Source organism: Salarias fasciatus, chromosome 18 (assembly GCF_902148845.1).
Source record: "Salarias fasciatus chromosome 18, fSalaFa1.1, whole genome shotgun sequence".
In the NCBI taxonomy this organism is placed as follows: domain Eukaryota; kingdom Metazoa; phylum Chordata; class Actinopteri; order Blenniiformes; family Blenniidae; genus Salarias; species Salarias fasciatus.
Window position 1 is genome coordinate 27,908,917 of NC_043762.1, and position 27,785 is coordinate 27,936,701.

At 46.0% G+C, this 27,785-nt stretch overlaps 2 protein-coding genes across 6 annotated transcripts; both read right to left on the reverse strand.

Annotated features, from left to right (window-relative positions):
• Positions 1-2,586: 2,586 nt before the first annotated feature.
• Positions 2,587-27,785, reverse strand: LOC115405755 (fibrous sheath CABYR-binding protein-like). Of its 5 annotated transcripts, none has more exons than XM_030115458.1 (12): positions 27,623-27,785; positions 19,280-19,438; positions 18,428-18,472; positions 17,519-17,587; positions 8,803-8,892; positions 8,068-8,148; positions 7,680-7,756; positions 7,520-7,591; positions 6,737-7,430; positions 6,609-6,659; positions 6,418-6,465; positions 2,587-4,171 (listed from the first exon to the last, which is right to left on the reverse strand). In XM_030115458.1, the coding sequence occupies exons 1-12, from the start codon at positions 27,663-27,665 to the stop codon at positions 4,164-4,166; spliced, it is 1,437 nt and encodes a 478-aa protein (XP_029971318.1). In that variant the 5' UTR covers positions 27,666-27,785; the 3' UTR covers positions 2,587-4,163. The 5 variants fall into 5 exon arrangements, with proteins under 5 accessions (XP_029971318.1, XP_029971317.1, XP_029971316.1 ...); XM_030115457.1 differs by lacking the exon at positions 27,623-27,785 and adding an exon at positions 21,278-21,447 and having other exon boundaries at positions 6,418-6,462; XM_030115456.1 differs by lacking the exon at positions 27,623-27,785 and adding an exon at positions 21,278-21,445.
• Positions 9,812-11,126, reverse strand: LOC115405777 (cyclic nucleotide-gated cation channel beta-1-like). The gene has a single exon (XM_030115481.1). It carries the CDS (start codon positions 11,004-11,006, stop codon positions 10,392-10,394), a length of 615 nt encoding a protein of 204 aa, XP_029971341.1. The 5' UTR covers positions 11,007-11,126; the 3' UTR covers positions 9,812-10,391.

Genomic DNA, 27,785 nt, shown 5'->3' on the forward strand with positions numbered 1-27,785 from the left:
GAATTCTGACAACAAACAACACTGAGAAATTAAAGTTCAAAAAAGTTTTTTTTTTGCCAAAAAGTCAAAACAATATTGGCATTTAATCAGGTAAGTGAAAAGAAAATCTGAAGTTAAAGTCGATTTTTTTGGTAAAAAAAATAAAAAATAAAAAATAATCTCTGAATCCTGCCTTTAACGTGAATTAAAAAATAGTTAGAAATCTGGGATTAAAGTAAAAAATCTAAAATAAAATATTGATTGTATCCACTATTCTGTAGAAAAACAGTTGAGATTTAATCTGGTGTAAAAAACATTTTTTTGAGATAAAGTTGATATTCTGTCTTTAATCTCAACATCCTGCAGCATTCTGAGATTTACTGAGATTTTCCCCTTGAAAATTCTGCGCAATCCCAGCATTCTTATTATGAAGGCAGACTTCTAAATATAATCTCAGAATCCAGAGATTTGAATCACAAAAGTGTGATTTTTGTCTAAATTACAAAATAGTCAGTACTCTGGGATTAAAATCACAAAATTGACTTTAATCTCAGTTTTCAGTGAAAAAGTCAGAATTTTGATTGCAGGTAAATTCCAAGAGAAAAGGTCACTAGGTCTGAGATTTAAGTCAGACGTCTGAGGACGTATTCTGAGAGCGAAAAGTCTCTCAAAAGTTTTTAAAATGATAATAATCAGTGCAGTACAAAGCTGTTCATCACCAATCAGAGCTTTGTGCTTGGGTCCATCTGAAAAACTGTCACACACGGATTTTTATCCTTTGTTATCACAGTGAATAGCGGAATACATGTATTTTCTGTTCAATTACGTCTTTATTCAGAACTTTTCATTGATTATTCATGTTTTGTGTTTCTGTTTTTTTGTGTCTTAACTTGATGTTTTTTTTTTAATTGTCAAAATGTTTTTTACATTATTAGCTGACATACATTTTGGGCTTTATTGAATTGTAAATATTTCATTATAATTTTTCTTTTTCTGAGTCTTTATGTTTGACCTTCTGACTTATTTCTGTTTCTGTCTGAACCTCTTTTCCCACAATCACCACATAGAGATACCATTTTACAGATTGTAAAGAATTGTGATTATTATTCTTACAAAATCCTTGGGTAAATTTATTTTTATAAACCAGGAAACAACCCTGAGAACAATAATAATGGAGAGCCCTTTCTTTCTTTTTTATCTATCCATTCCTTCACTGGTTTCTGTCTCTTTACGTTGAGACAAGCTGACATCTTGTGGTTCGATCTGGTAACTGATCAGTAGAATATTGTCCACTGTGGCTTGTCTGACTGCTTTATGCTTGATACATTTTTCTTTCCTGCAATGCTTTTAGAGGTGTTTTCCTCTTGGCTTGTGCACATGTTCCTCATTTCAGCGTGAAGCGTGTGTTCTGAGCTGAACACATCTTTACTGTGGCTGCTTTGTCCCAGATAATCCCATTTTGACACATGAAGCCAGCCGAGGCCTGACGTGTCATGAGGACAGAAACAGGGTTCGATCCGGCCCGTGGGACAAACCGCTCCTGAGAGTTACAGAAAATAGCTTCTTTGATGAAAGCGAATGCTTCTCAGACTGCCTGTTCATCTTCTCACTGAAATAAAGGGAAACATTTGCATCTGTGGTTCATTCTGGTCCAGCCCACAGGATTATTTTGGGCTTTTCATATCTTAAATGTATGTCTTTGGACAAAGAAACCCGATTCTCGGCCTGGAGTTCTTTAGATGTGCTTCAGAGCAGATTCCTTCCTCTCTGTGTGAATCTAATTTATGTAATAATTAATAGTGTTTGTATAAAATAAGCCGAGTCGTCACATTTGTTGTCCCAAACCTTTTATTGCAGCTCCCAGAAAAAAAAAAATCCTTTACAGAAGTTGTTGTTGTTGTTTTTTTTGCCACTTGGAATTACCTTTGAACATCCATCTGTACTTCACAATAATTTAACGGCCGCCTTCAGGACTGGAGGCGGTTCAGGACCTGCCATCCCTCCGGTCGGGGCGTTCCGAGGCTCCTGCCATGTAACGTGGCTACGCTGCTGCTTTACCCCCCTCACAACTTTGTCTAGTGTTGAACACCTGACTAGTGTTACACAATAAAAAAATTTTGTCTGTTCCTTAAACTCGCCTGTCGACAAACAGCTCACGGCTCTGTACAAAAAAGAAGCTTTTTTTAAAAAAAAAAAACAAATTCAGAAAATTGTAGTTTTTGTTTTTTTTCCATGTCCTTTTTAAAAATGTCCCTTTTTTTAAGAAAAAAATAAGGGAAGAAGTCTTCAGCGTTGAAAAAGGTTTGTACAGTTCACACTGATTTACTACGGAAGAGGATTAGGGCCACCGTTCAGTTTTTTTTTCCATAGAAATTTGACTGAAAATCTCACAATTCTGTGGAAAAAACACTCAAAACAGCTTAAATTCTGGCCTCTGTTCATAATTTTGGGGCTAAAACCAGAGTCCTTGGAGGAACAAAAAGTGTATTCTGGTTTTAACCTCAAAATCTGAAGTCAAAAAAAATAAAATTTCAGAAAAAGTTTCCTTTTTTGGGGCCCTTATCGTCTTTCGTGATTTACAGATTGTCAAAAAAAAAAAAAAGCTGGTTTTACAGGAACAAACAAAAAAAAAGGTTGTTTTCTACAAAACAGCTACTGCACACCACAGGAATGTTTCGCATCCCGAACAAACAGCCTGGTCCTTACAGTGAGTGGAGATAGGAGACAGCAAGGGACTGGATAGAGTTAGTGTGCCGTCACGTACTGTACACACGTTTTCATTACCTCCTAACAAAGAACACACAAAAACATCTCTTTTTTTTTTTTTTGGCTCTTCTAATGAGAAAAACAAAAAACAAAAATGATCTGCGAAGCTGTGGTCCATCTATTGATGACAACCTTTTCTGTTTCGCAGCATCCTTCATGGAGCAGATGCTGCAGGAATGACGGCCAAAACGCGCAGAGATGTGTTTAAAATGTTAGTGTAAAAGCACAACAGAACTATTACGTGCTGATTTCTGTCTGATCTGGAGCAAAGAACGACGACGCTAAACCTCTAAAACACACAGATCAGGTCTGATGCCACACAGGAGAGAGGAGAGGAGAGGAAAGAGTTCTTTGTTCCTTTAAAAAAAAAAAAAAAAAAGAAAGAAAAACCGAGACAGTGAAGTTACATAACAGGTAGCTGGTTATGGCTGGAGTTTCCACAGTAATGATCCTCTGTGGGCCCAACAGAACGAACACACAGGGTTAAAAACAAAAAACAAAAAGCCTTTCAGCCTGCCTGGAGGAGGTGGCACGCAGCGAGCGCCAAGTTTGTGTTTGAGAGGAAAACAAGAAATCAGAAAAAGTCTTTATCATCCATTCTGTCCTGGTTTACATTGCTGCTCTGAACCCGGAGCTCACAGTGAGGCTCCAGCGTCCTCACCTGAAGGTCTGCGCTCATTTAGGAAAAGATGGAGGAAAAAAAAAAATCTAGGAATGTCTCACTCACACTCACACACACACACACACACACACACACACACACACACGTAAACAGTTTCAAAACATCTAAAACTCAAAGGAATGATTAACTAATGAAACTCACTTTACACACACACACACACACACACACACAGGTTATGTGCAAGCACATGGCTCATCCTGGAGTCAACACATACTGAGAGGTAAATGAACACACCGGGGAGGAGGAGGAGGAGGAGGAGGAGGAGGAGGAGGAGGAGGAGGAGGAGGAGGAGGAGGAGGAAATTGCATAGAATCTACAGACCTCAGCTCACCTGACAGGAGCTGGTTCTCTTCTAGAAAAAGGATGAAGCTTCTGAAGCTATGCTAACGCCGACCGACGGACTTCAAAACAAACAAACAAACGACGGGTCTGACTGGTGCACGTCTTTCAGTGCAGACACACACCGACTGATGGAAGGAAGGAAATGAAGCACACACACACACACACACACACACACGAGGTAAAAACAGGAGGAGTAACCCCCCCCATAAAAAAACAAAAAAACAAAAACACAGGGGGGATTCAGACGGGAGCAGGGGGCCGGGAGGAGGCGAGTGTTGTCATGACGACTCCATCATTCCTCAGGAGGCGGAGAGAGGCTTCGTCCCTCTGAGCGCTGCTGGTGATGCAACAACAGTGGCGCCCCGCTTGGTCGCCACGGCAACGGCGGCAGCCTCTATGTTTCTGGGGGAATAATAACAGGTTCTGTTTTCTTGATGTTCTGCAAATAAATCCCTTCGTTCCACGTTAAAAAGCCCCTCGGATCAGAGGGCTGCAGCCGAAACAGCTGTTCGCCACTGTCCTCAGGTGAAATACAGTGAAACTCATCTGCAGACACTTTAAATCCAGGATAAAAACAACTCAGACAGGTTGATGTCTTGTGTTCCATTTATGGAATTTTAGAAATACCACTTAGAACCTTTCTCAGGTTAAAAACATTAAATCCTTGCAGCAGTTTTCAGCGATTTAGCCAGCTGAGCTGCTTTATGGACTTTAATTGTTTTGTCATTTTATTTTATTTTATTTATTTGGATTTCATTTGTTATTTGTCACTTTGGCCATTAGAGTTATTTCGTGTCTTAAGGATTTGTCCCTTTTTTTTTTTTTTTTTTTTTTAGAGCTTTCTACAAAACCTTTTCGCCGTTTCCTTCCCACCTATCAAACTGTCCATGAAACTCGATATTTTACCATTTTCTTTTACTTGATTTAATGATGACTAGTTTATCAAGAGGTGCATTTAGAGCAGGGGTGGGGAATCCTGGTCCTGGAGGGCCGCAAACCTGCATGTTTTCCATGTCTCCCTGCTTCAACACACCTGAATCGAATCAAGATTCATATCCAAGTCCAGCAGAAAGCCAGATAACGAGCCTCATTGCAATCAGCTGTGTTGAAGCAGGGAGACATGGAAAACATGCAGGGCTGCGGCCCTCCAGGACCAGGGTTCCCCACCCCTGATTTAGAGGCTCAGCACTGATCGCCGGAGGTGGCATGGTTTGCTGTGACGGTTTTTAGTCGTCACCTTGAGAAAAGTCCTCTGCAAAGAAAATCTTTTGTGCAAATATAAGAAAAAAACAAACAAAGGTGTGCGTTGACACACAGCCTGAGCTTCAGGGAGCGGCTGCAGACGCATTAAATCCAGCAGAGCCCCGGTTTGACTGTAACTAAAGACTCTGTTAGAAACTTAAGAACTTATATTCAGAAAATTCAGTAAGTGCAGAGCAGATGGTCCTTTAACAACTAAGGGTGCTTTCACACCTACAGCATCTGGTCCGCTTGAAGCGGACTAGCGTCCTCAACTCCGGCAGGTTCGGTTCGTACGCGCTGGTGTGAAAGCAGACCAGTTAGTTTTGGTCCGGGACAAAGAACCGCACCGAGACCTCCTCGAGGAGGTGGTCTCGGTGCGGTCTCGGCGCGGTCCGCTGCTGGTGTGAAAGTTGACCAGCCTCGGTCTTGTCCGCTCTGTTGTGGAGAAGGCTTTTTGGTCGGCGGAGGCTTCCGTAGCAAGCCGCGCAGCACATCACGTCACACATGCTGGCCAATCAGGGTTCACATCCGCCACCCAAAACACATTATTATGTGAACAGCGCCACCAAGAGGCAGGAGGGTCATAGTGGATAGTTCATCTGCAAAAACAAGTGGTGTGAATGCGAACCGAACCAGGTGACAGCTGCAACATTTATGAATAATTTATGTCCGAACCGAACCACTCTAGCGGACTAGTAGGTGTGAAAGCACCCTAAAAACATTTAACATCAGCTGGTAGTGGTGTGTGAGCGCCCTCTAGTTTTTAATTAAGGAAAGCCCGATTTTTTGATAATAACATAAATTCCAATCTCATCAAATCAAAACTTGAAAGAACAGCCAGCTGAACGAAGCAGCTGCTGATCTTCAGGCTGATAAAGATGCTGCTTTGTGCTGCTGTGGCAGGAAAAAATGATCAGTAATCCATCACCATATCAGCTATCGCCATCCGCTGATAATCAGTTCGGCCTCCAGTGACGTACGCTCAGTTATTGTGGCGTAAATGAAGAGTTGAACATTTAACCAGCTGCTGCAGAGTCGAACGTTTGAGGAAAGCTAAACTAAAATGGATCATGTTCTAATGACGCAGAAGGCAGCTTTCGCTAAAAAACGGTCTTTTTGAAGGGATCCCTGCAGAGATGGTGTGCTTGTGGGTCAGAGGGGAACAAAGTGCAGCTGACTATCAGCTCCACGTTACCAGCAGATACTCCTCTGCGGAGAGCCGCCACCTCTTCACCTCTCTGTTGCGTAATGTTCTAGAAGCTGACGGTTACATGACGATAAGAGCAGACCCCCCGATCCCAGTACGACATGTGAGGACTGGACACGGCGCACATGCCTGGGTGGGAAAGGAACGTGTGTGTGTGTGTGTGTGTGTGTGTGTGGAGGGGGCTGGAGCTGGTGTGTACCTGTGGGCTCGTCCAGATTCTCTTCTTCTGTCTCGGCAAACTCAGCTGCTGTGAAGAAAGAAGCACGAAGAAGATAAACGTCAGTGGCTTCCTGTTGGTCTGTTTGTTGTGTGTGTGTGTGTGTGTGTGTGTGTGTGTGTGTGTGTGTGTGTGTGTGTGTGTGTGTGTGTGTGTGTGTGTGGTCTGCTCACCTTCCTCTACTGCCTCCTCCTCCTCTTGTGTTACTTCCACCGTCTCTGTGGCTGAGAGAAGAGGTAAAGCGTCTTAAACAGTGAGCTTCATCGCAGCCGCAGCCGCTCAGGACGTCCGTCTCCTTTACCTGGTTCTGTTTGTTCCTCCGTTACTTCTTCTTCTACCGCCTCCTCGGCAGCTTCTTCCTCAGGAGCTGCCTCCTCCTCCTCCTCCTCTGGGGCCTCCTCAGCAGCATCCTCTTCTGCTGGGGCAGCCTCCTCTTCCTCAGCTGGGGCAGCCTCCTCTTCCTCAGCTGGAGCAGCCTCCTCTTCCTCAGCTGGAGCAGCCTCCTCTTCCTCAGCTGGAGCAGCCTCTTCTTCCTCAGCTGGAGCAGCCTCTTCCTCCTCTTCCTCCACAGCTGCGGCTTCTACCTCCTGGACGGGAGCCTCCTCCTCTGCTTCCTGGACTGCCTCCTCCGTGGTGACCTCCTCCTCCTCTGGGGCTGCTGCTTCGACCTCGACAGCCTCCTCGGCGGCAGCGGCCTGCTCCTCCTCCTCGTCCGCTGCTGCTGGTGCTTCCTCCTCCACAGCCTCTTCCGTCACGGCCTCCTCGGCTACTTCAGCTGCTGCTTCCTCCACAGCGTCCTCCACAGCCGCCGGCGCCTCCTCTTCAGCCGGAGGAGCGGAGTCCTCCTCCTCCTCCTCCACTGGAGCGTTCACGCTCTCCTCCTCTGCCGCCTCGGGGGCTTCCTCGGCGGCCGGCGCCTCCTCCTCCTCCTGCACCGCCTCCTCCACCTCCTCTGCTGCCGGCTCCTCAGCGGCGGGCTCCTCCACCGGAGCCTCCTGCAGCAGTCAGGAGACAAACATCAGCAACACGACTCACCTCCATGTCATGTCCATCATTTGGACATGACTGGTTACAGCACACACACCTCCTGCACGGGCGTGTCCTCCTCCACAGCAGGAGGCTCCTCCTCCAGGACCTGCGGGTCCTCCTCAATCACCTGGAAACAAATAGATCAGCCGGAGATGATCAGCAGGTTCAGGCTTGTCAGGACACTTCCTGTTTCCACGGCTCTCATCTCTACTGACCTCTTCTGGCTCCACAGGTTCTGGTTCTGGTTCTGGTTCAGGTTCTGGCTCAGATGCAACCTCCTCAGCTTCAGGCTCTAGAGGGGAGAAAAAGAGAGTTTAGACAGACTCTGCTTCATGTACACACACACACACACACACACACACACACACACACACACACACACACACACACACACACACACACACACACACCCTCGGCGGAGTAATGCTGCTCCCCAGGTTACACAACGAATTCAATTCCAAAACACACTTCAGGCCTGTTTCTGTTTTATGGCTTCTGAAATATTTCAGTACTTCTGATCCTGTTCCAACTTTTGGAGATGTGTACATTTAAAAAAAAAGAGCACACACACACACAAACACACACACACACACACACACACACCTGGCGGCGGTACAGCAGTGTCTTCGGCCACAGCAGCTTCGATGGCCTCCTCTACGGGAGCGGGGTCGGGCTCAACCACGGCTGAGGACAGACGGCGAGAGATCATGAGGTTTATCCTTCACAACAAAACACATCTGGAATTACAGGCAGTTTAACAGCGGTACGGTGGAGTGTGTGGGTCAGAAACACACTTTAGACACTCAGCAGTTTCCGTAAGAGGGCCGAGAATCAGCCTCAAGGCTTTTAGTGATCACTGAAATCTTCTCAAACTGACTTTTAGAGGTTCAGAGAAAAAACTAGGATTGAGAATTAATTTAGAAACTGTAGAAATGACATTAAGCCACGCCACTAACATATCAGATTCATGTAATAAAAGCAGAGGGATTTCAGAGCAGAGCACGACGCCCACTTATGCTTTTTATTGAGAATGTGTGCAAACTACTCATTACGCTCTGCTCGCACTCAAATGATTCCAGATCACAAAAATGTCTTAAAAGTGCTGAATTTCTTCCAGCCCGAGTGTCTTATTTTCAGGATTGGGATGGTTACGTTTTCTCATCACGTTTCTGAGGTGTGTGTTGAATATCGTCTTTCAGAGTCATGGTTAAATCTCTACTCTTTCATAATTTCATACAAGTTTCACCAAATCTAAGCTCCGTCTCGGCCGCTGAGGTTCGATCAGAGCCGTTACACCTCCGCCCGGTCTCTGGAGGCGTGTCAGCAGGTGTGCGTTACCTTCAGGTGTGGGTGTAGGAGCGGCGGTCTCCACCGGGGCGGCGGCCTCTTCACGGCGGGGGGTGACCACCACGGCCTTCTCTTTCAGCCCTACATGAGACCATGTACAGTTGTTGGAGGGAAGCGCTGGACGTGTGTGTGCAGGGGGTTATATATAGTGAGTGTAAACACAGTAATGAAGATGTAAATATATAAAGTACATTTCACAGACAAAGATGGATGTTTGCACAGCATCATTTACACTGGGGATGTCAAACCTATGGTTCAGGGACCAAAACTGGCCTGCTACAGGGTCCAATCTGGTCCTGTAGCAGTAAAAGCTATGAAGAAACTTAAGTCAGAATTCAATTTAGCAGAAGAAACTTCTGTTTCTGAGAGGATTGAGTTGCATTTTACACATGACAGAATTCAAAAGTTGCTAAATTTTGGAAACGCACTTGTCTTTCAGTAAAATATTCTGCTGTAGTTTAAATCTGAACCTGAGTAGCCATCGCCGGCTGTTGAAATGTTGGCATGTTTATTACTCAGCTGTTTGACTGGTCTGACTCTCTCCCATCAGGACTGCAGTCAGTTTGACACCCCGGATAAAACCACTGAAAACAGGCTTGGGTTTCCTTTGCTGACGTTGTTCGGGTGTATTAGAGCAGACACGGGTGAAGCACAGATAGACGACGGTCTGAACTCTACCCTCCTTCCAGGGCAGAGACCAACCGGATTCCTCACGAGAGGGTTTGTCAGATTCAGACAAATGTAGTTGGAGTTACTGTATGTGAGGCACTGGTGTGTCCGTCCTGAAATCAGGTGTGGCGGAGCGCCGTATTGTTCTGAGAATTATGAGCGAAGCAGCTCATGTGCAGTGTTTTGCTGCTTTGGTCACCCGTTAAAGTGGAATTGAGAGAAATCCTGTAACAGATAAACTTCTATTTAAAAAAAAAAAGCACTTGACATGGATCCAGAAACTTTATTGATAAAAGAAAAAAAAAACATGTTAAATTAAGAAAAACCTCAGAGTCACATGTTGACATCGTTGGGAAGGTGAAAACTGAATTAATCCCGCGAGCGAGTCGGATTTAATTTTCATTCCAGCACAGTACCAATGCTTTCAGCGCATCGTCGGTGCTCCACGCTCGTCACATCTCGCCTAAACGTATTCAGCTGGATAGAGAATAAACCTGAACAGGAAAACACCACATCATTCTGCTAGCAAGAGGATGAGGAACACCAGCTGTACCACATGGAAAATAACGGGGAAAATGTTTGGAAAAATGTCCTTTTACCTTCAAAACCTTTGAGCATAGACACTCTGAAACTGACTGAGAGTCTATATCAGTATCTTCTACTCTCTCTTAGTGACTGAAATGCAGACGTACAGTAAATAAACTGCAGGGAAATACGTTACTGTGGAGTCAGTGATTCTAGAAATATAATCTTTATCTCCAGTTTGACTCCAAACTGGAGTTTTTCTCTCCAGATTAGAGAAGAGGACAATAAGCCTGAGCCAACAGCGTCAGTAAACATCCTGAGGGGGGCGCCGTTCAATCCGCCCCCGCTCTGATCTGGGATCAGTGCTGAAAACTTCGCCTCCTGCTTCACTTCTTTCTCTCCTTCCTCTCTGCTCGCTCGGATCTCTCAGCTCGGTGTTTCTTCCTCCTGTGCTCCTCCTGTTCTTTCTTCCCGTCTCCTTTTTTCTCCGCCTTCTCTCCTCCTTTCTTTGACTTTGCGTCTCCATCCTCCTCCTCCTCCTCCTCCTCTTCTTCCTCTTCCTTCTTCTCCGGCTCCTTGGTCTTCTCCTTCCTCAGCTTCTCCAGAGCCTTCTCCACCTGCTCCTTCTCCATCCTCTCCTCCTCCTCCTTCAGCCGGGCGGCCACCCTCTCCTTCACCCTGGCCGAGATCTCCTTCCTGCCGAGCTCCAGCTCCCGGTCCTCCTCCTCTCTGGCCAGCAGCTGCCGGACCTCGGCCAGAGCCAGCCTGGCCAGCTTCTTGGCCTCCACGCGCTCGTGGATGGCGGCCAGCTGCTGCTTCAGAGCCTCCCGGAGCTTCAGGCCCGCGTCCTTGGCCGGAGAGGATTCTGGGAGATCAACAACACCGTTTGAAGGCGGCCGTGCTCGGAGTCGCCCGGCTGTTAGACGCCACCGCACGGCAGGGTGAGGCACAGCAAGACCGCCGCCATGCACCGGGAGGAAACACTCAGGGAACACCGCCATTCCAGCACCATATCCGCTCAGTTACCACGGCAACATCAAAGTTAAGATGGTTCATGCGGCCCAAAACGGCAGTCCCGTTAAAGATCACGCCACAGCACGGCCTCATGCACCGGTCTGCACGGCGATACCTCTGTTTGCTCCTCTCTTCACCTCAAATCCCGGCTTGTCATCTGATCACACACACACACACACACACACACACACAACAGAAGAGTCACTTCTCTCAACTTTTCAAGCACCTGCGGCAGCCATTAAACCATTAATCCTACTAGAGATGCTAATTGGTGATAATCTGGGCTTTAAGCTGCGGCTCCGCATTAACTTCTCCCGTCCCGAAGCTCGATATCCACCAATGAGGGATTAACCGGAGATCAGCGGAGCCTGAGTCCGGTATCGCGCTCGGATCTGAGATTGGGTTTCACGCCACGTTTTGGGCCACATTTCCCTTGGCACTGCGGCCCGGAGGAAACCAAGGCACGGGAAGACAATGTGCTGAGGTTGTAAAACTGAGATCCAAAAGAGTCGGCTGGCGTTCTGAGGCGCATCCGACGACTGAAGCACGAGAGTTATCAGACCTCTGAAGAGCAGTAAAGTCAGTTTCCTATCTGTCTGCGCTGTAAAGTCTCTTCTATGGCTTCAGGACGAAGGTCAGAGATTAGCTCTGCACGGGTCAAACAAGAAGTGAGTTCAGGGCTCAATACGTTCAAAACGTTGCCGTGCAAAAGCAAGATTCTTCTGAAACGAAAAATGTAAAAAAAAAAAAAAAAGTCGCATTTTCATTTAAAAGGTCGTGTAAACAGGGCCTCATGTCACCGACTCACGAATAAATAAACAAAATACAGTGGAGGTAAAAGCTAAAGGGCACAACCGCAAAATAGAAAACATCTGCTCTAAAGTTTTATTTAACTATGAAAACTAGTCTCGTGATCGTCCAGGTTCATCCTGTTTGACAGCCACACCCGGACGTGACGCACTCTCTAATCACCCCGAGCAGACTGAGGTCAAAGGTCAAGGCGAGGTACAAAAAGGCTCACATATCAAAGAGTCTTAAACTTTAAGGTAAAGATACAAAGTTGTGCTTGTCGCAGTAGAAATCTTCAGTCTTTTTCCGCGCAGCTGCGGCAGAGCGGCGTCTGTGGAGGAGCTGGCCGTCGCCCGGCGGGTTCCGCAAGCCACGTATTGATCCACACAGTATGGCCGAAAACTGTCAGAAGCATTCCTGAGGCTTTTTCAAATCCAGGTGGAGGAATTGGCTTTTTCCACAAAAATGTCCTGCAAAGCGTTTCCTTTCTCTTGCTGGTCCCGTCAGAGGAGAGGGAATCTACTGGATCAACGCTGTGAAGTGCAGCCACGCCGCAGACTTTCACTTCCAACGGTTAAAAACAAAGAGGCTGAGAAATATAAAGTTATAATTTATAAAAAAATATTGAGGAAGAGACAAGGAAACAGATTTGAACAAACGAAAGTTAAAGAAATGTGCTCTTTCATTTTATTTTGGAATATGTGAATAGAGATAATTTAGGGTTTTTTTGTACTTGTAAGGCATTGAAATACAGCCAGATTACTTGATATTTCATAGTTTGTACTGAAAAGTAAATCGCAAAAAGGTCAACTATGAAATAGTTTTAATCATCTGAAGTGCATGCTAAGGCACCCGGAGCATTTCTCCTTTTAAAAAAGCTCAGATTTTACAGTTAGTGAGGTTACTATTTACAGTCAACGGCTGTGGCTGTTATTTTATGTTGAAGCTACACTTTTGATTTAATGTAATTTTTTTGCTTCCTAAAAGCTATATTTTGGCTCACATCCATAAAAAGACAATATTTATCCCAGCATTGTTCATCAAATGTATCGTACATTTTTATTAAAAAATATATAAACTGAAACACAACATGTGTCCGCACTGCTCACCCATTAGAATTTTAAGTATCTCTAAGAAACAACTTAATATAAATAAATTAAACCATGAATGAAAGGTTATTTGTCTCTGTGAGGGTTTTAATGTTTCATACTTTATGCTTTAACCTCAGAGAGCAGAGGCATCGTAACACTGTGCTGATCTGAGTTTAACACCGTCATTCGCTCAAAACGAATCTGAAGAGTAAAAAGACTTGTAGGTTATTTTCACTTGGAAAGCCTGAATAAAATGACCCTATATTCTATCAGAACAGTCTCTGTACTGTGTTGTTGATTAAACTACAGTTAATTTTGTCCTCTTCAGACACATTATCACTAAATCATCAACATATTCCTGTTTGACAGCGAGTATATTATGTTTAGTCTGCTACTGAAGAGCCGGTGAAGCAGCTGGAGGTCGAACAGCTGATCAGGAAATCGCTGTTAGAACCAGTTTATGAAATTATGTGAGACGGCACATCTTTAACTTCTGTTTGCTTGAACCTCTCTTTGTCAATCCCCAATAACCTTTGAAGGAAACTCTATTTTTAAATTCCTTCGCTGATTCGTCTGGATTTGAGGCACAGAAAAATAACATCAAAAACATAAAAAAAGAGGATTTCCGAGTCTCCGTGTGGCTTCATCACTGAGAGTCGAGCTTCTTCTGAAGCCAGACGGTTTCCGGCTGACCGGCTGCTGGCTACTGGTTATGGAGGCCCACGATGACGATCTTCTGGCCCTGGCCCCCGTCGTCTTTGGCTCTTCTCCTGACGGCCGCCTCGTCCCCGTCCCCGTCCTCCTCGTCCTCGTCCTGCGCGTCCCCCGCCCGTCCGGACGCGCCGCGCTCCTCCTCCTCCTCCAGAGACTCCAGCGGGTTTATCAGATCGTACAGGAAAGTGAAGAACCCGTTTAACCAATCAGAGCCGCCCTCCTCCACGTCTTGTAACCAATCCAGAACCTCGGACTCGCCCTGACCATCGCCCTCACCGGACAGGCCTACGCAAGCAGGGGGGGGGGCGTATGGATAAGAGGGAGGGGGGCAAAATGGGCAGAAGTAAAGGAAGAAAACACAACGGCAGAAAAAGAATGGTGGATTCAAATGAGGGGGAGGAAAAAAAAGATGTGCTGAGAAACAGAGGAGGAGAAAGACAAAGAGGGAAAGAAACAAGAGGAGAAGGTAAGAGACGGTTCAGAGCGTAGGTTAGTCAGTGAGGCTCTGTCAGCAGCAGAGATTCCCAAAGTGGGGGCCACGGCCCTCTGAAGGGCCCCAAAGGGGCTGAAGCTGGGCCGTGACAGGGAATTATAACTATTAGTCCAGTTTGTCTGGAAGTTAGTTTCCAACTGAGACTCGACACCTGGAGCATGACTCGGACACCAAAAAAAACGTAGCTTATATCAATATGAATATATGATGTCGTTTTACTACAACTCAAGACCCCGTTTCCATGGCGACATCCCAAGTGAAAACGCAGAGCTTTTGTGTTTTCGTTTCAGAGAAGTGTCTGTTGGCACGGAAACGGCAGAAACGCTGAAAACGACGTCGTTTTCATGTGGGTCACTCGTGAATTCTGTTATTTATTTTTGTAATAAAACCACAGAGAGGCACTGAGAACAATACGGCACACAGATATTCGTACGAGCCATAAAGTTGGATTATAATTACGGCGGCTTTCATAAAACTACCACGTCCAGGTGAATATGGACGGGGAGCCAAGGCCATCTGGAGAAAAACGTTGTTGTGCAGAATAATACCATGTCCATGGTGTGCAATCGCAGTCCAGACATGTGTATTTTTAGTGACTCCAAGCTCCACTGACACTCAAAAAGCAGCAAAAGTTTTGTGTTTTCACTTGAAAATGTCACGTAAACGGGGCCTCAGACTCTTGAAATACGTCAACTGTAATGAGCTGTAAGTGGTTTAGTTGAGAGATGAGACGGTTAATGGCTTGTCTTATTCAGCACTTCATGAGCAGTGGCTTCCTGGTTTGTCACAACCAAAGATTCATCCGACTGGAAATGACAAGAAAATCCTCATGAGATACAAAGCACGTTTCCTCTATGCAGGTATCCAGAACACTAAAGTGATATAACACCTACTTTTACAGCAGTTACTGCTGAAAACATCCATCCTGTCATGTCTTTGTTCCCCTTATTTACTGCTCAGACCTAAAGTGAGGTAAAGCGGCAGCAGTATTTCCTGTTTGGTGCAGATGACTAACGACAAACGGAGTGGATGCAGAAGGATGGAGTCCGTCACGTCTTCTGTGAGCGGTTTGTCCTGCGTTCAGACTTCAACTGGGTCAAAAGGACGACTGTGAACAAACGATGGAGGGATGAAAAGGAAGAGACGTGGAAGTGAAAGACTGGATTCTATGAAGCCCTGGCAGTCGAGGTCATTCAGGAGGAGGAGTCATGCAGACACAAAGACGGAGGTTAGAGATCGTCAGAGTTAATGAGAGAAGCTCTGCTGGGGATGTAACGATTCTCTACGCCGACGATTCGATGCGATTCACGATAAAACTGACTGAAATCATTTTATTTCTGTTAAATCCAACAGTTTTCTCGTCTTCTTTTCAATTCTGCGTTAAAATAAACTTTTTATTCCTTTGAAAGATTCAGTAACTAATTACTCAAAATATATTTTGTCTTAACAGAAATCAAATAAACTGAATTTTTTAAAATAAATCTCACATAAACTATTAAGAGAATGTGTTCAATAAATTATTGAAGGCTAATTATAATAGTTGCAGATTGTTCTGGTTCTCATCATTTTCAGACCTCGGAAAGCAACACCTCCCATTTCAGATCGGCTGAGGCCACAACCACGACAGATCAGCACCAATAAAGACCTTATTCTAAAAGCTCACAAGCGGCGTGACGCAGGACGTCCAACACGTGGCCAAGTGGGACTTTATCAAGAAGAGAAGAGTTCAGAAACTCGATCGTTCACTCTCTGTGTTCGTCGCACATTCGTATAATTTCTACCTTTCTTTCTTTCGATGCGTCGTTACGTCCCTATGAAGGGAAACAGGAAGCGTGGAGGCTGGAGGGGAGACAGACACATGGAGGACCGGACTGCTCGCCAAATTAAAATCACCGCCATGCTTCTTTCCTGCTATCTGAACCTTTAATGAAGGTTCAGCCTCTACCTGGTGTCTTCAGGAGGAGAGGAGCCCGAACGCAGGATGAACTTCCAAACCGATGGACGAGCGTGAAATGATGAAGGCTGCACGATACAGCATCCAGCATCCAACATCACGCACAGCGCATGATGGTGATGACTGGATGATTTATCTCACTCTCAGCAGCTGGGATTCCATTTAATCTGCATGTTAAAGCCAAGAGGAGAAATTCGCAATATATCGTGCAGCTCTAGAAATGACATGGAAATGCTCAGTGGACAATTAGGAGTGCCTCTGGGTTGGGTTCAGGGTTTGAAACCAAGCATGACGGGCGAGCACTGCAGCTCGGACACGTCTCACTAAAGTCGCTGCTCTTTAAAGCTTTTAACAAGTCAGACTGTTAAAAAACACTGTAAACCTAAAGCGGAGTAAAGAGTTCCAGCAGACAGCGGGACCTCGCCTCTTAAATGTGGATTTACAGGATATGAACACATGAAATCAGCTAACTGCAGGTATGAACAATATTTTATATCAGGGGTGTCAAACATAAGGCCCATGGGGCAAAACGGGCCCGCAAACCGGCCAAGCGAATGGTCAAAATTTCAACGAAAGTATTGAATTCTTAGTAAAGAGTAGCGGACACAGCAAAACACAGAGGCAATCTGAGACACTGATGATGAAAGGTCAGTTTGTAAAACTATGCATGCAAAAGGCTGCAAAATGCAACAATCTTCTGCACTTTTTTGTACAATTCTCTTCATTTTGCATCATTAAAATTTACTGTATGTTGAGATTGTAGTAATTTTTGGTATTAATTGTTCAGATTAAAAAAAAAAAAAGACTTTTTCATCTTGTACACTCTGTACTAAAACGGAGAAAATTCAAATTTAAAGTTTATTTTTGTCAATATTTTACCATTCCGGCCTCAATAAGGATGAAATTGAGCGCCGGAACTAAAATGTGTTTGACGTCCCTGATTTACATTCTTCAGGAAACCTTTAGCTGTGCAACACTGGGCCTGGAAGCGGAGTTCATCCTACACTAACTGCTCTCTGGAGACTGAAAATGCTCCATCGGGTTAAATGAAAGTGACACGATTCATTAATCAAATGAACTCCAAACAAATTTAAAGTCCTGACAAAGCTCCATAAACAGTTCTGTTCAGTTCTCTCAGATGTTTTTTTTTTTTTTTTAGAGGGAGCTCAAAGAGACACTGGAATTAAAGAATAAAAACTGAAATTACAGCGAAGCGGCTGAAGTGTTGGAGGAGTTCAGCGCCGCTGCTCCGTCTCTACAGTCATTAGATTGATAACCATGCAAAAGAAACCCAAAATGCCTTTTTATGTGTTCCACAGACACAGAAGATCAGGACTGTCGGCGGCCTGCAGAGCTCCTCCGGGCTCCGCAGGACGCCGACAGCAAACACACACACACACACACACACACACACAGACACACACACGTTAGCAAAAGATCAGATGTGAATCGACTTGCCTAGCAGCACTTTAGCATCCTCGACATCAAAATCGCCATCTCCGTCTGTATCGTACGCCACCAGTTTACCTGCAGCGGCGACAAACACACTGGACCCTTTAAGATTCGCTCCCACGGGGCGCGCACACACACACCTACACACACACACACACACACAGAGGCATGCAGAAAAACAACACAGACACACACAGTGGGACAGTTTCACCATTTTGAAGGAGACATGAGGACAGAAAGGAGGAATGCACAGTGCTGATGAGGCTCTGGCGTCCCTACAGGGGATTCTGGGTATCAGGATTAACGATGCTGCAGAGGAAGTCACTCAGTTTGAAGTGTTAAATAAATAAAGGTGCAGTCCCATCACAGATCAGCAGCAGATGACAGTACATGTGGATAAATAAGGAAAAACTTAAAGACTCCATGAAACATTTACCTTATCATATTTATGAATTGAAACTTTTTAAAATAGTGTGTTCCAGATTAAATTTCTAAAAATCTGCATTTCTACTGAATGCACATTTATAACCCAACTTAGAAAGGCCAAAAAAGGGAAAAGGAGTCAATTCTTCACTTTTTCTACAATTATTATTGATTTATAATGAACGGCTATCACAACTGTCTCTCATTCATGGAGTCTTTAACTCTCTGGGAGGCATCAGGTGGGTCAACTAAAGGAGATAAAACAATGGAAAAGATGCATGATCAATCCTTTAACCTGGATCTAAACAAGAAAAATCAATAGTTTATTTTGTTTCTTCCAATTTGTTAACACATTTTTCTAAATACACCTTTTTTTCTCCTTTATATTTTCACTTCAAATGATTTGACAAACTGTCTGTTAGATCCAGGTCTCTTGGGAATGTCGGAGGAAGAGAGAGAAACGACAGTCATCTTTAAATAGTTGATTTTTACCTTGCAAGGCCTCAGACAGGTTAATCTGAATGCCTTTAGCCTTGTCTGCATGCAAAACAAAACACACACATTGGAGAAAAAAAAAAACAGCAAGAATAACATTGAAGACATTCATGTTTCATTCGTGATTAGAAAACATTTAGCGAACCGTTGATCAGGTTAGTGACAGACCGATCAGAGAGAGGACATGCAGGCATCTGGCAGGGCGGCTCGGCGGTCGCACGCAGGCTTTTGCTTCACTAATGACTGACTAAACGTCGCTGCGCTGCATTTAATGAGCTTATTTTCATTTTTTTTACTTCCCATCTACCCGAGTATTCACTTCAAGCAAGTGTTGAGACTTTAAAGCAGAAGCTTTAAAGAGCAAAAGAAAGCCGGACAACGGAGTAAGACACTCTGAATTAGCAGTAAAGGCAGATCTGGAGCTGACGGGACAACACTGAAGTGACAGCAAGCGCCTTCCAGAGTGTAGAAACGCACCGCTCTCCGTCTCGGACGGTTTCCTGCACGTGGGCAAGAAGACCAAACAAAACACGACGGAGAAGCACAAACGTTCAGGAGCTGGAATATTTACTTTGTGCCTGCATGCATGAGCATGTGGCTGCGTTACAAACAAAACAAACAAAAAAAGCGCCGGCTGGAGGTCTGACATGCAAACTGCAGCGTTCCTGAGAAGCTTTTCCGAAAAATGCAAAACCGATGCTGCTTCCAGCGGATCGTCGTCATTCGACGGTCTCAGAGTAACAACAAACACATGAAGACACGAGCCGAGTTCGCTGCTGCAGAGAGAGAATCTGTGTGTGTGTGCGTGTGTGTGCGTGTGTGTGTGTGTGTGCTGGGACAGACACCCACCGAGGACTCCCTGATAGTCCACTAAGTCAAAGTAGACGACGGCCACGGAGGTCCAGACGCCCAGCAGGGCCAGAACGATGAACCAGGTGAAGAAGCTGCCGCTGGAGCCCGAGTCCGACTTCTTTCCGTTCTTGCTGGCCGACTGAGTTTTGGCGCCATCTGGAACACAGAAACACACAGCTATAGCTCAGAGCGGGAGACAACGGGCAGCTTTTTCCAATCCCGTCACCGTGTGACGATTCCGAAAGACGAGCGCAGCAAACGGCAGGCTCAGCACTTCTACAGGCACGCATGCACTGCACACACACACACACACACACACACACACATTAATTAACCAATAATACAGTCAGTGATTGGCTGATTGCAGGATTTTCCACACTGGATGCACTTCCTCCTGCGATCACGTCACCTAAACTATGTTCGCTCATAATATGATCAGTCCTGAATCCAGTTCTGATCAGCTGTGCCGTTTTATTCCTCACCTGCGCTTCAGAAGTGGAGCAGTTTGTTGACTCAGCTATTTTTAGATATTTTGATTGTGTGTGTGAGAGAGAGAGAGAGAGAGAGATATGGTGTACTGCTGGCACTATCTAGGGCAGTAGGGCTCCGTCTGATTGGCCAAATGCCACCATGCATGGAGCTCAATCAGCACAGTTCAGTGCTTTAGCAGAATGCAAATCTTGATCAAAATGAACTTGTGATATACAGTATTGTGCAGAACACTCATAAATATGCCTAAAACATCTCATTTTTTTTAAAAACTTGCACTAAAAATGTCAGTCAGATCAGACGTGTCGAACTCGAAAAGCAAAGTGAAAGTTCTCTTTGTTCTTGAGGTGTCGGTTGCCTTTCTGCCTCCTGAGCTGCATCAGACTTCACACACATTCCCACAGCCAGGGTCACACTGCTGGTCACAGATGAGTACAGCTGCACGCCAAGCCACAGCGGAGCACCGCTTCTTCTTCATCATCATCATCATCATCATCCACATGAGAAGTCAGGTGTTTTCTTTACAGGAATGATCTGTGTCAGTCCGTTTGCAGGCGGTCAGACGGGGGATAAAAATCCTCATATGCAAATGTTATATAAGTTGAACATTTAAAAGAGAAACAGATGCAGGTTCAACAGGTCCACAAAGCCAGAAACCCATGCATGTTTATATAATTAATGCTCACCGCATTCCGCTAAGAATCCATTTATATGGTGTTTCAAAAGAAAACGCAACTTTCAGTGATTTCAAACACCATTTTAATGGAAAAATTCCAGTCGATGTCTTCTCTTTAGGTTCCAAACGAAGCCTCCGGGCCATATGTTTAACAACCCTGACCGACCGACACGCCTCTGCTGTAAATATTGCCTTGACAGATGTAAAATGTGGATTTTCTAGCCTGTCACCCTGGTTTCAATCCCCCTCTGTGCTCACGTCTGAAGCGCTCTCAGCATGTGTGGGACTGAAGTGACAGATCTTCAGATTTACCTGGGCGCAGGCTGCTGTGTTTACTGTCACAGCCCAGCTCCAAGTGTCATGTGATGCTGTGAAATGTTTGCTCTTGAAGTGAAATTTGAAAAACAATTAAAACCTTTCAGGGATCACGTTTCACCTGAGCCTGTCCGGCGATGTGAAGAGAAAAATAAAGTATTTCCACGAAGCTATTCTGGGAGTGCTAACGGCATGCTGGGAGAAAATAGTCCTGGAGAGAATGGAACAGGTGTGGAAGTCCGCTCCGTGGTGTAGGTCAAACGCCGCACACTGCTCAACACTCAGGAAAGTTCAGACAACATGCTCCTAAACTCCATTCAGCTTCCTTATAACACCTTTAAACTGTTTGTCCAAAGAGGATATTTACACATCTGCACGCCGTAACCGAGGACGTCTGCATAAACTTCCAACAGAAACATTTTATCGAGCAAAGCAGCCAAAATTATCTCGATCTGGGAACCCGAGGAGGTCTCTGACTCGCCGTCCACCGTGACCTCCGCCCGCCCGGCGCTCACCTTGCAGCTCCTCGGCTGTCATGGTCGCTGTGACCACAGGAGGGGCGGTGGTCTCCATCAGGCTGGCTGGATCCCCCATCCCTTCCCTCCGACCGCTCGCAGACTGACCGAGCCTCGGGTTAACCGCTGCCGAAAAGCGACCTGCAGTCACGGCCGAGGAGGAACGATCTGCTCTGCCTCCTCCTCCTCCTCCTCCTCCTCACTCTCTCCCCTCCTCTGTTCGTCCCGCCCCTGTTTCTCCCTCGGTAATCTTAGCTCTCTGTCATTTCTTTTTGTCTGATCCTGGGACGGCTACAAATTGCAGTATAAATAGGCGGCTATTCATAGTGTTGTTAAGACCAGCTGGCTCTGACACACAGAGGTGTGTGTGTGTGTGTGTGTGTGTGTGTGTGTGTGGACAACACCGTCATTCACATCCCAGCAGCCCCGTCCAGCTGCTTTCCTCCGCCTCACACCGGAGCTGATCCGCTCACTGCCTCTCACTAAAACAAACTGATTTCCAGCGAACCCGATGGGACATTTCATGGGAGCTGCAGCGAGACGATTCAGCGGCTGAAACGCAGACACGCCCCAGTAATCGATGAGGATGAAGTTCAGCAGGTCTCAACAGCATGTGTGAGGAAGCATCGCGCCAGGCTCCGTTCACACGGCGACGCGTTCAGGGGAAAATGGACTTTTGTTGCCACTGAAAACGCAGCTTTTTGAAAACGGTTTTCAAGGTGGGACTTTTCAAAAACACTCCGACTCTCATGAAAATGCTCCACTTTGTCTCCCTGGAAACGAGGGAAAATACAACTTTTTAAAAATGCTATGACTGCATGTGAACGGGGAAAACGCCGCTTCTCTGAAGCAAAAAGTGACTGATAGTCTAAAACATGAAAATAAATCCTCTCTGCACCGTAACCAAAAAGAAACCATCTATTACATACAAAAATATTTCCTCTGAACTCTGGAGACTGAACAAAATCATATAAGATGCATTATGTCTTTCTTTCAGTACCGATGGATCCTAAATGCCAGTAATGTGAACATTGAGGAATCAAAGAACCTAAAGAGTTCACAGCTGGTCTGCAGATTTAACGGGCCGGTCAGATGCTGTTACTGAAGAGACTCGGCTCTAAACACATTTCAGCAGGTCACACGGCCGGCGGGAACAAGTGTGTCGACCGTCTGACGCAGCAGGAAATTCAGCTTTACACCTCGAGTCGGACAGGAGATGAAATAAAATGAATTTTCTTTTATCGACAAGTCAAAGAACATTCAGACTGCATTAAGATAAGCTGGAATGAAAACAAACAGACTCAGATCTGGTTTAACCTGCAGAGGCTGGAGGCAGTGAAACGCAGAGAAACCTTCCAGCTATGTTTGAACAGTGGGAGGGAGACGGAGTGCAACCGGGCCGTCAGCTGCTGCTCCGCACGCCTCACTTTTTCAGAAGTCCAGTAAGATTAACGTAGAGAAAAGAAAAAAAAAACAAAGCAGTTTGATGCAAATAAATGATTAATGAAGAAAGAGAATTCATGCAGAGTGACGTACCGCTCTGCTCCATGCTGCCACTACAGAGTCTTGTGAAAACTCTCGCCTCTCTCTTTGCGTGCGCGACGTTATGTAAGGTCTGCAGCCTCCAAAACTTTCTGTTCTTCCCTCAGGCTTTTAACATGCTTACACACACACACACACACAGGTATGTGCACCTCTGAGGACACACCAGCTCCCGCACATTCTCCAACCACTGAAACCCGACCTTTGACCTTCACCCTGATGCACTCGCTCCTCGGCAGGGTGACAAACCTGTGTCGGCGAGCTGCGTTTCGACAGCAACCGATTTCCTCCACTTTATTTCATTTGACGGCAGCAGAGCCTGCGACCGACGGCGCATTCCAGCGACGGCCGCCGCGATCGACGGACAAAAGGCAGGAAACATGTTCCCATGGCCGGCTTTGTTGTGATAAACCCTCAGAAAGACAGCGGCGGCCATGGACTGTCTGCCTGCCGGAGCTGGGGCCAGCCCCGCTGGATCCACGCACAAAGAAGGCCGTCGAACATTCAAAAACAGCACAAACCGAACTGGGAAGAATCCGCACTGTGGCCACGACGTGGTTTCAGCTCAACTGTTACAGCAGGATCAACATCAGCCTGCAGGTCGAGCACGTCTCGCTTGCTTTCACTGTCAAGCATGCAGGTTTACCTGCGTGTGGAGAGAATCCACAAACAGTTGTGTTGGAACCTCTAGAATGGATAAAAACGGCTGGTGGAGCGGCAAAACTTTAACAAACAGCAGTTTTAAAATGTAACCAGAAAAAAGTTAAACGGCTTAAAAACTACTAAAAGAAATAAGGTAAAGAAGGAAAACCAGTCCACAGGCCTAAAGGAGCTAAAATGTGGCGCTGCTCAGCCTCATACAGGACGAACTCCGTCACCACAATGTTTAACTGTCATCAAGATCACTTTCATCCTGGACGTGAGCGAGTTCAACACACAAGAAGCACCTGGAAGGCACAGCAGGACAAAGGAGGCTGGGGATAAATTACACTCTGATGCAGCATGTCTATCAGGGCAGACACGTTTAAATCTGTGACTGGAGATTATAAAACAGAAAACATCCTGATGACCGTGTCCTCCCTCAGTGTGCAGCCGGCTCTGCCATCTCAAAACACAATGATCCCAGTTCGTCTCACACACTCACTCACACACACACACACAGCATGACACGTCCATGCAAGTTACATGAGGTTGCCATAGTTGAGTTTAGGAAACACCACACACACACACGCAGTGCAAATGCAAAGGACACGACACACCAGTCCTTCAGGGACAGACAGAGCTGTTACCCTTCTGTAGCCCTCAGCAGAGAGGAGGAGGAGGAGAAGAGGAGGAGGAGGAGGAGGAGGAGGAAGAGGAGCCCTGGGGGAGAATAATGCAGAAAAGCAAAGGAAACATGTGACAAACAAGAAAATACAAAGAGGAACGAGGTTTACAGAAACCCAACAGACCATTTCTTTTCAGCCAATCAGGCTCATGAAGCTCTCAGAACAAACTCAGAACAGTAAACTGAAGCTTCACTTCTTTTTTCTTGACCGTTTGGACCAAAAATAATCCATTATCCCTCTAATCAACACCCTTCACAGGTGAACTGTGTTCACAGGCGGTGGTGTGTGGAAGTGTGTGTGAGCCCATGCAGTGAGAATAACCACAGAATGACGTCTGTTTCTAATACAGGGGCAGAATGCAGTCTGACCTTTCACTCTTTTCAAGACATCACGCAGCGTGAATGTTGGCATCTTCAACGTTTTCTGAAATGTTCCTTTTGCCAGTCAATGTAATTATTTGTTAAGTGTTTTCAGATGTGTTGCTGCCATCAAATATTAAATCCTAATGAGCAAACACTTCCCATTAAACTGTTTAAACGCCTCCGCTTCTGCATCTCACATGTTGTTTGTCTTCTATTAAATCAGGTTTATGAGGTTTGTAATCATTTCATGCTCTCTTCTCTCTCTTTTCTCCATTTACCACGGTGTGTTGACTCTTTCAGAGCGGGTTTGTGTTGTGTTTGCGTTACATCACAGCAGCGAACGGCACACAGCCAGGAGACATCCCATCGCTTCCCAACTGCACTGATGACTTGGCGCTCCTGGGCGAGCGCGAGCGATGAATCCACACACGTTCAGGACGGCGCGATAAACCGCTGCCCTTCTGACCTGCCTGGCTTCACTCGTCAACCGTCGAGGAAACCTGAGCTCCTGGATCACCTGGAATCACGATCCATTCAATATCACTGCAATAACGGTTTCTCAGTCACTACCAGTTTGGAAGTTCTGGCAGAAATGATAACTTATTCACACCAAACAGATGTAATTTGAGCTGACAGCTAACGCCATATGTGGGCGTTGTTTGCTTATACAAGGCTTTTCACACAAACTGAAGAAAAAGAATTAGTTGGGACAAATGGGAGGCGGCGAAACAGAGCTGGTAGCTATGTGTCACTGGGTAATAAAGGTGACAGACACCTCAGAGCTACTATTTACACACAAAGCACAAAGGATGGGAGTAGAGATATTTCAGGTTTGTTCAGAAAGTCCCTTCAGGCTGCTGTAACGCTGGATTTTCTAAAACAAGAACAGAATTCTGGACTTTTGCATTTATTCTTTCAGTAAAACTTGAAAAAAGAGCACTTGTGTTGATTTGGCAGTTTGATATCATTGTTCTTTTCAGGAGATTATTAAATTATGTTGATATTATGTTGATTATTCAGGACAAGTCAGTTGAGGCACATTAACATGCGCGGAAACTCAACTTTCTGTCCACACCGAACTTTGAGGATCGTGTATCTCAAAGCTGGTATTTCTGATTCCCTCTTCACAAATCAGAACTCACTGGGCCTCCTGATGTGGCAGGTCGTTTTGTATTTGCAGGGTTTGCTTTTTGTCATCCAGCTGCACATGGACACATGTGCGCGCAGCGGCTCGTGGTGGGCGGGGCCACGACGCACAAGGAGAGAAAACTGAACATTTTGTTCCCTGAACTTCTACCAACCTTTAACATCATCTGCATTCTAGAGGCATAGACAGATGAGCAAAGGTCCCGTGCGCGGCATAAAGGAGAACTGCGCTACACTCCTGCGTGCGCGCAACTTCACTCCAGCGCGTGAGGGCGCAGCAAGAGCCGACACCAGAAAATGTTTATTTAGCAAAAACAAAGAAGCAGCGCACAGAGTGCGCAGATCCGCGCTGAGCCCGGCGCGTTCAGAGAGACTGAGAATATGGGAGGTTGTACCGGCGGAGCTGGGAGCCCGGAGCCGTCCGGAGAGGACACGGTGTTCTCACAGTTAAACCGCGAGTCGCGCGCAGCAGCAGCGCACGCGACGTGGACTCACGCTCAGCTGGCTACGTGTCGACGCAGGCCACCGGGCCACTTACTGAGAAAAAACGACAGAAACAACTTAATTTCACCCACAGTCGCATCCTATGTAATAATTTCTCTTCTATCACATGACCGCGGTGGGGTGTAGAGGTGTCGGGATCCGCGCGTGGTTGGACAGGTGGCGGCTTTGTTTTATTGACACAACAGGACTGGATGTGAGCCGCGGGATCACATATGGAGGATTAGAGCCACCCGCTGCATATGCGTGTGTCTCTAAAGAAAAGAAAGAAATGAATTCAAGAGAAAATAAATCACTTTTCAGATTGGAGCCAGAGTTCGGGGGGTTGGAAAAGTCAGAATTCACTTAAACAAATCGAGGGAAAATTGTGTAATTATTATTTTTAAATGGCACAAAATTCTACACAAGAAAAAAGGTTAAATTTTTCAAGAGAAAGTTAAATTCTGCTGGAAAAGTATGAATTTGATTTTTTAATGAAGTGCGATTTCAGTGGATGAAAACTCCGAAATTACTTTTCCCTGATAGAGTGCAAAGATTTAATTATTTCATAAACCTGAATCAAACAAAAGCTCACAGCCTGTGTATTAATGTTCCCACATGTCCAGTGTGAGATATAAATGGAAACCTTGTTGTCCTTTACAGTTATTAACTATTCCACAAACAATAACGGTGCTTTAAGGCAGATTAAAGTCAGACATGTGCTGAAGACATCTGAGGTGTTTTTCAGGGGGGCGGGTCCTCCTCCATACGATGAGCTGGCGTCCTAGTGTACTATAGGGGAGGGACAACAATGGCAGGACGCAGACTCAGTGTATAGGGTCCCGGGGTCCGGGGCCTGGCCCCGCCCCCACCCTTATACTTGACAACGTGGGTATTTGTGAGAGCGGGGGGCGGGGTGCCGTCGGTACCCTGGAAAGCTGACGATGAATGGGGCCTAGACGGAGCTCCCGATCCGGAGCGGGGATGCTGCGCCGCCGCCGCCGCACGAGCGCGACCCTCATACTGTCCTGTTATGTGTCGCGTGCGAAGCGGCGCAGCGCGGTAATCCGTCCGGCTGGAGGCACCGGCCTCCGCCGGCCCGCACGGCGAACAAAAACAGCTGCTGCGTCCTCAGCACAAACAACCAGCGCCGAATCCACAACCTTACGCTGTTTTTCAAACGCCAACCGAGAATAATCCGGGATTATGTAAGCAAACATTACATCGCGCTAACGAGCAAAACACGCCGCGGCGTCGCCCGCAGCTTCAAAGGCGTCCGACAGCAGAAAGCGACCTGGAGATTACATTATTTTACGTTACGTTAAGCCAGAACCTTGCCGAGATTGCACGGGAATGAATGAAGCTAGCAACCCGCAACAGCTTAAAAAAAAAAAAAGACAGCCCAGCTTGACGCCGATTAACTTTCCGAGGCCTGGCGAGTGAAAGCTGAGGGCTGCACCGCATCCTCCGCCGCACGCTGCGCCTACCTTTGGACTTGACGTGCACTTTGGCGTTTTTCTTCGTGGCCATGGCGACAATATGAAGAGGGGAGCAGGCGAGAGGCTGTGTCGGCCTGGAGGCTGTGTTTCCAGCAGCAAAAAGAAATCAAAAATTCTTCTCTTGCCTCATAAAACTCAGAACCAAAGAAAA

Excerpts from the sequence above, each read along its gene's own strand:
- LOC115405777 (XM_030115481.1), bottom strand. The coding sequence starts at position 11,006 with ATGGCGGTGTTCCCTGAGTGTTTCCTCCCGGTGCATGGCGGCGGTCTT.
- LOC115405755 (XM_030115456.1), bottom strand. The coding sequence starts at position 21,356 with ATGGGGGATCCAGCCAGCCTGATGGAGACCACCGCCCCTCCTGTGGTC. Across the intron at positions 8,893-17,518 it reads GGATGCTAAAGTGCTGCTAG|GGCTGAAAGAGAAGGCCGTG; the intron begins GCAAGTCGATTC and ends GGTCTCATGTAG. Across the intron at positions 7,431-7,519 it reads AGGACACGCCCGTGCAGGAG|GAGGCTCCGGTGGAGGAGCC; the intron begins GTGTGTGTGCTG and ends TGACTGCTGCAG.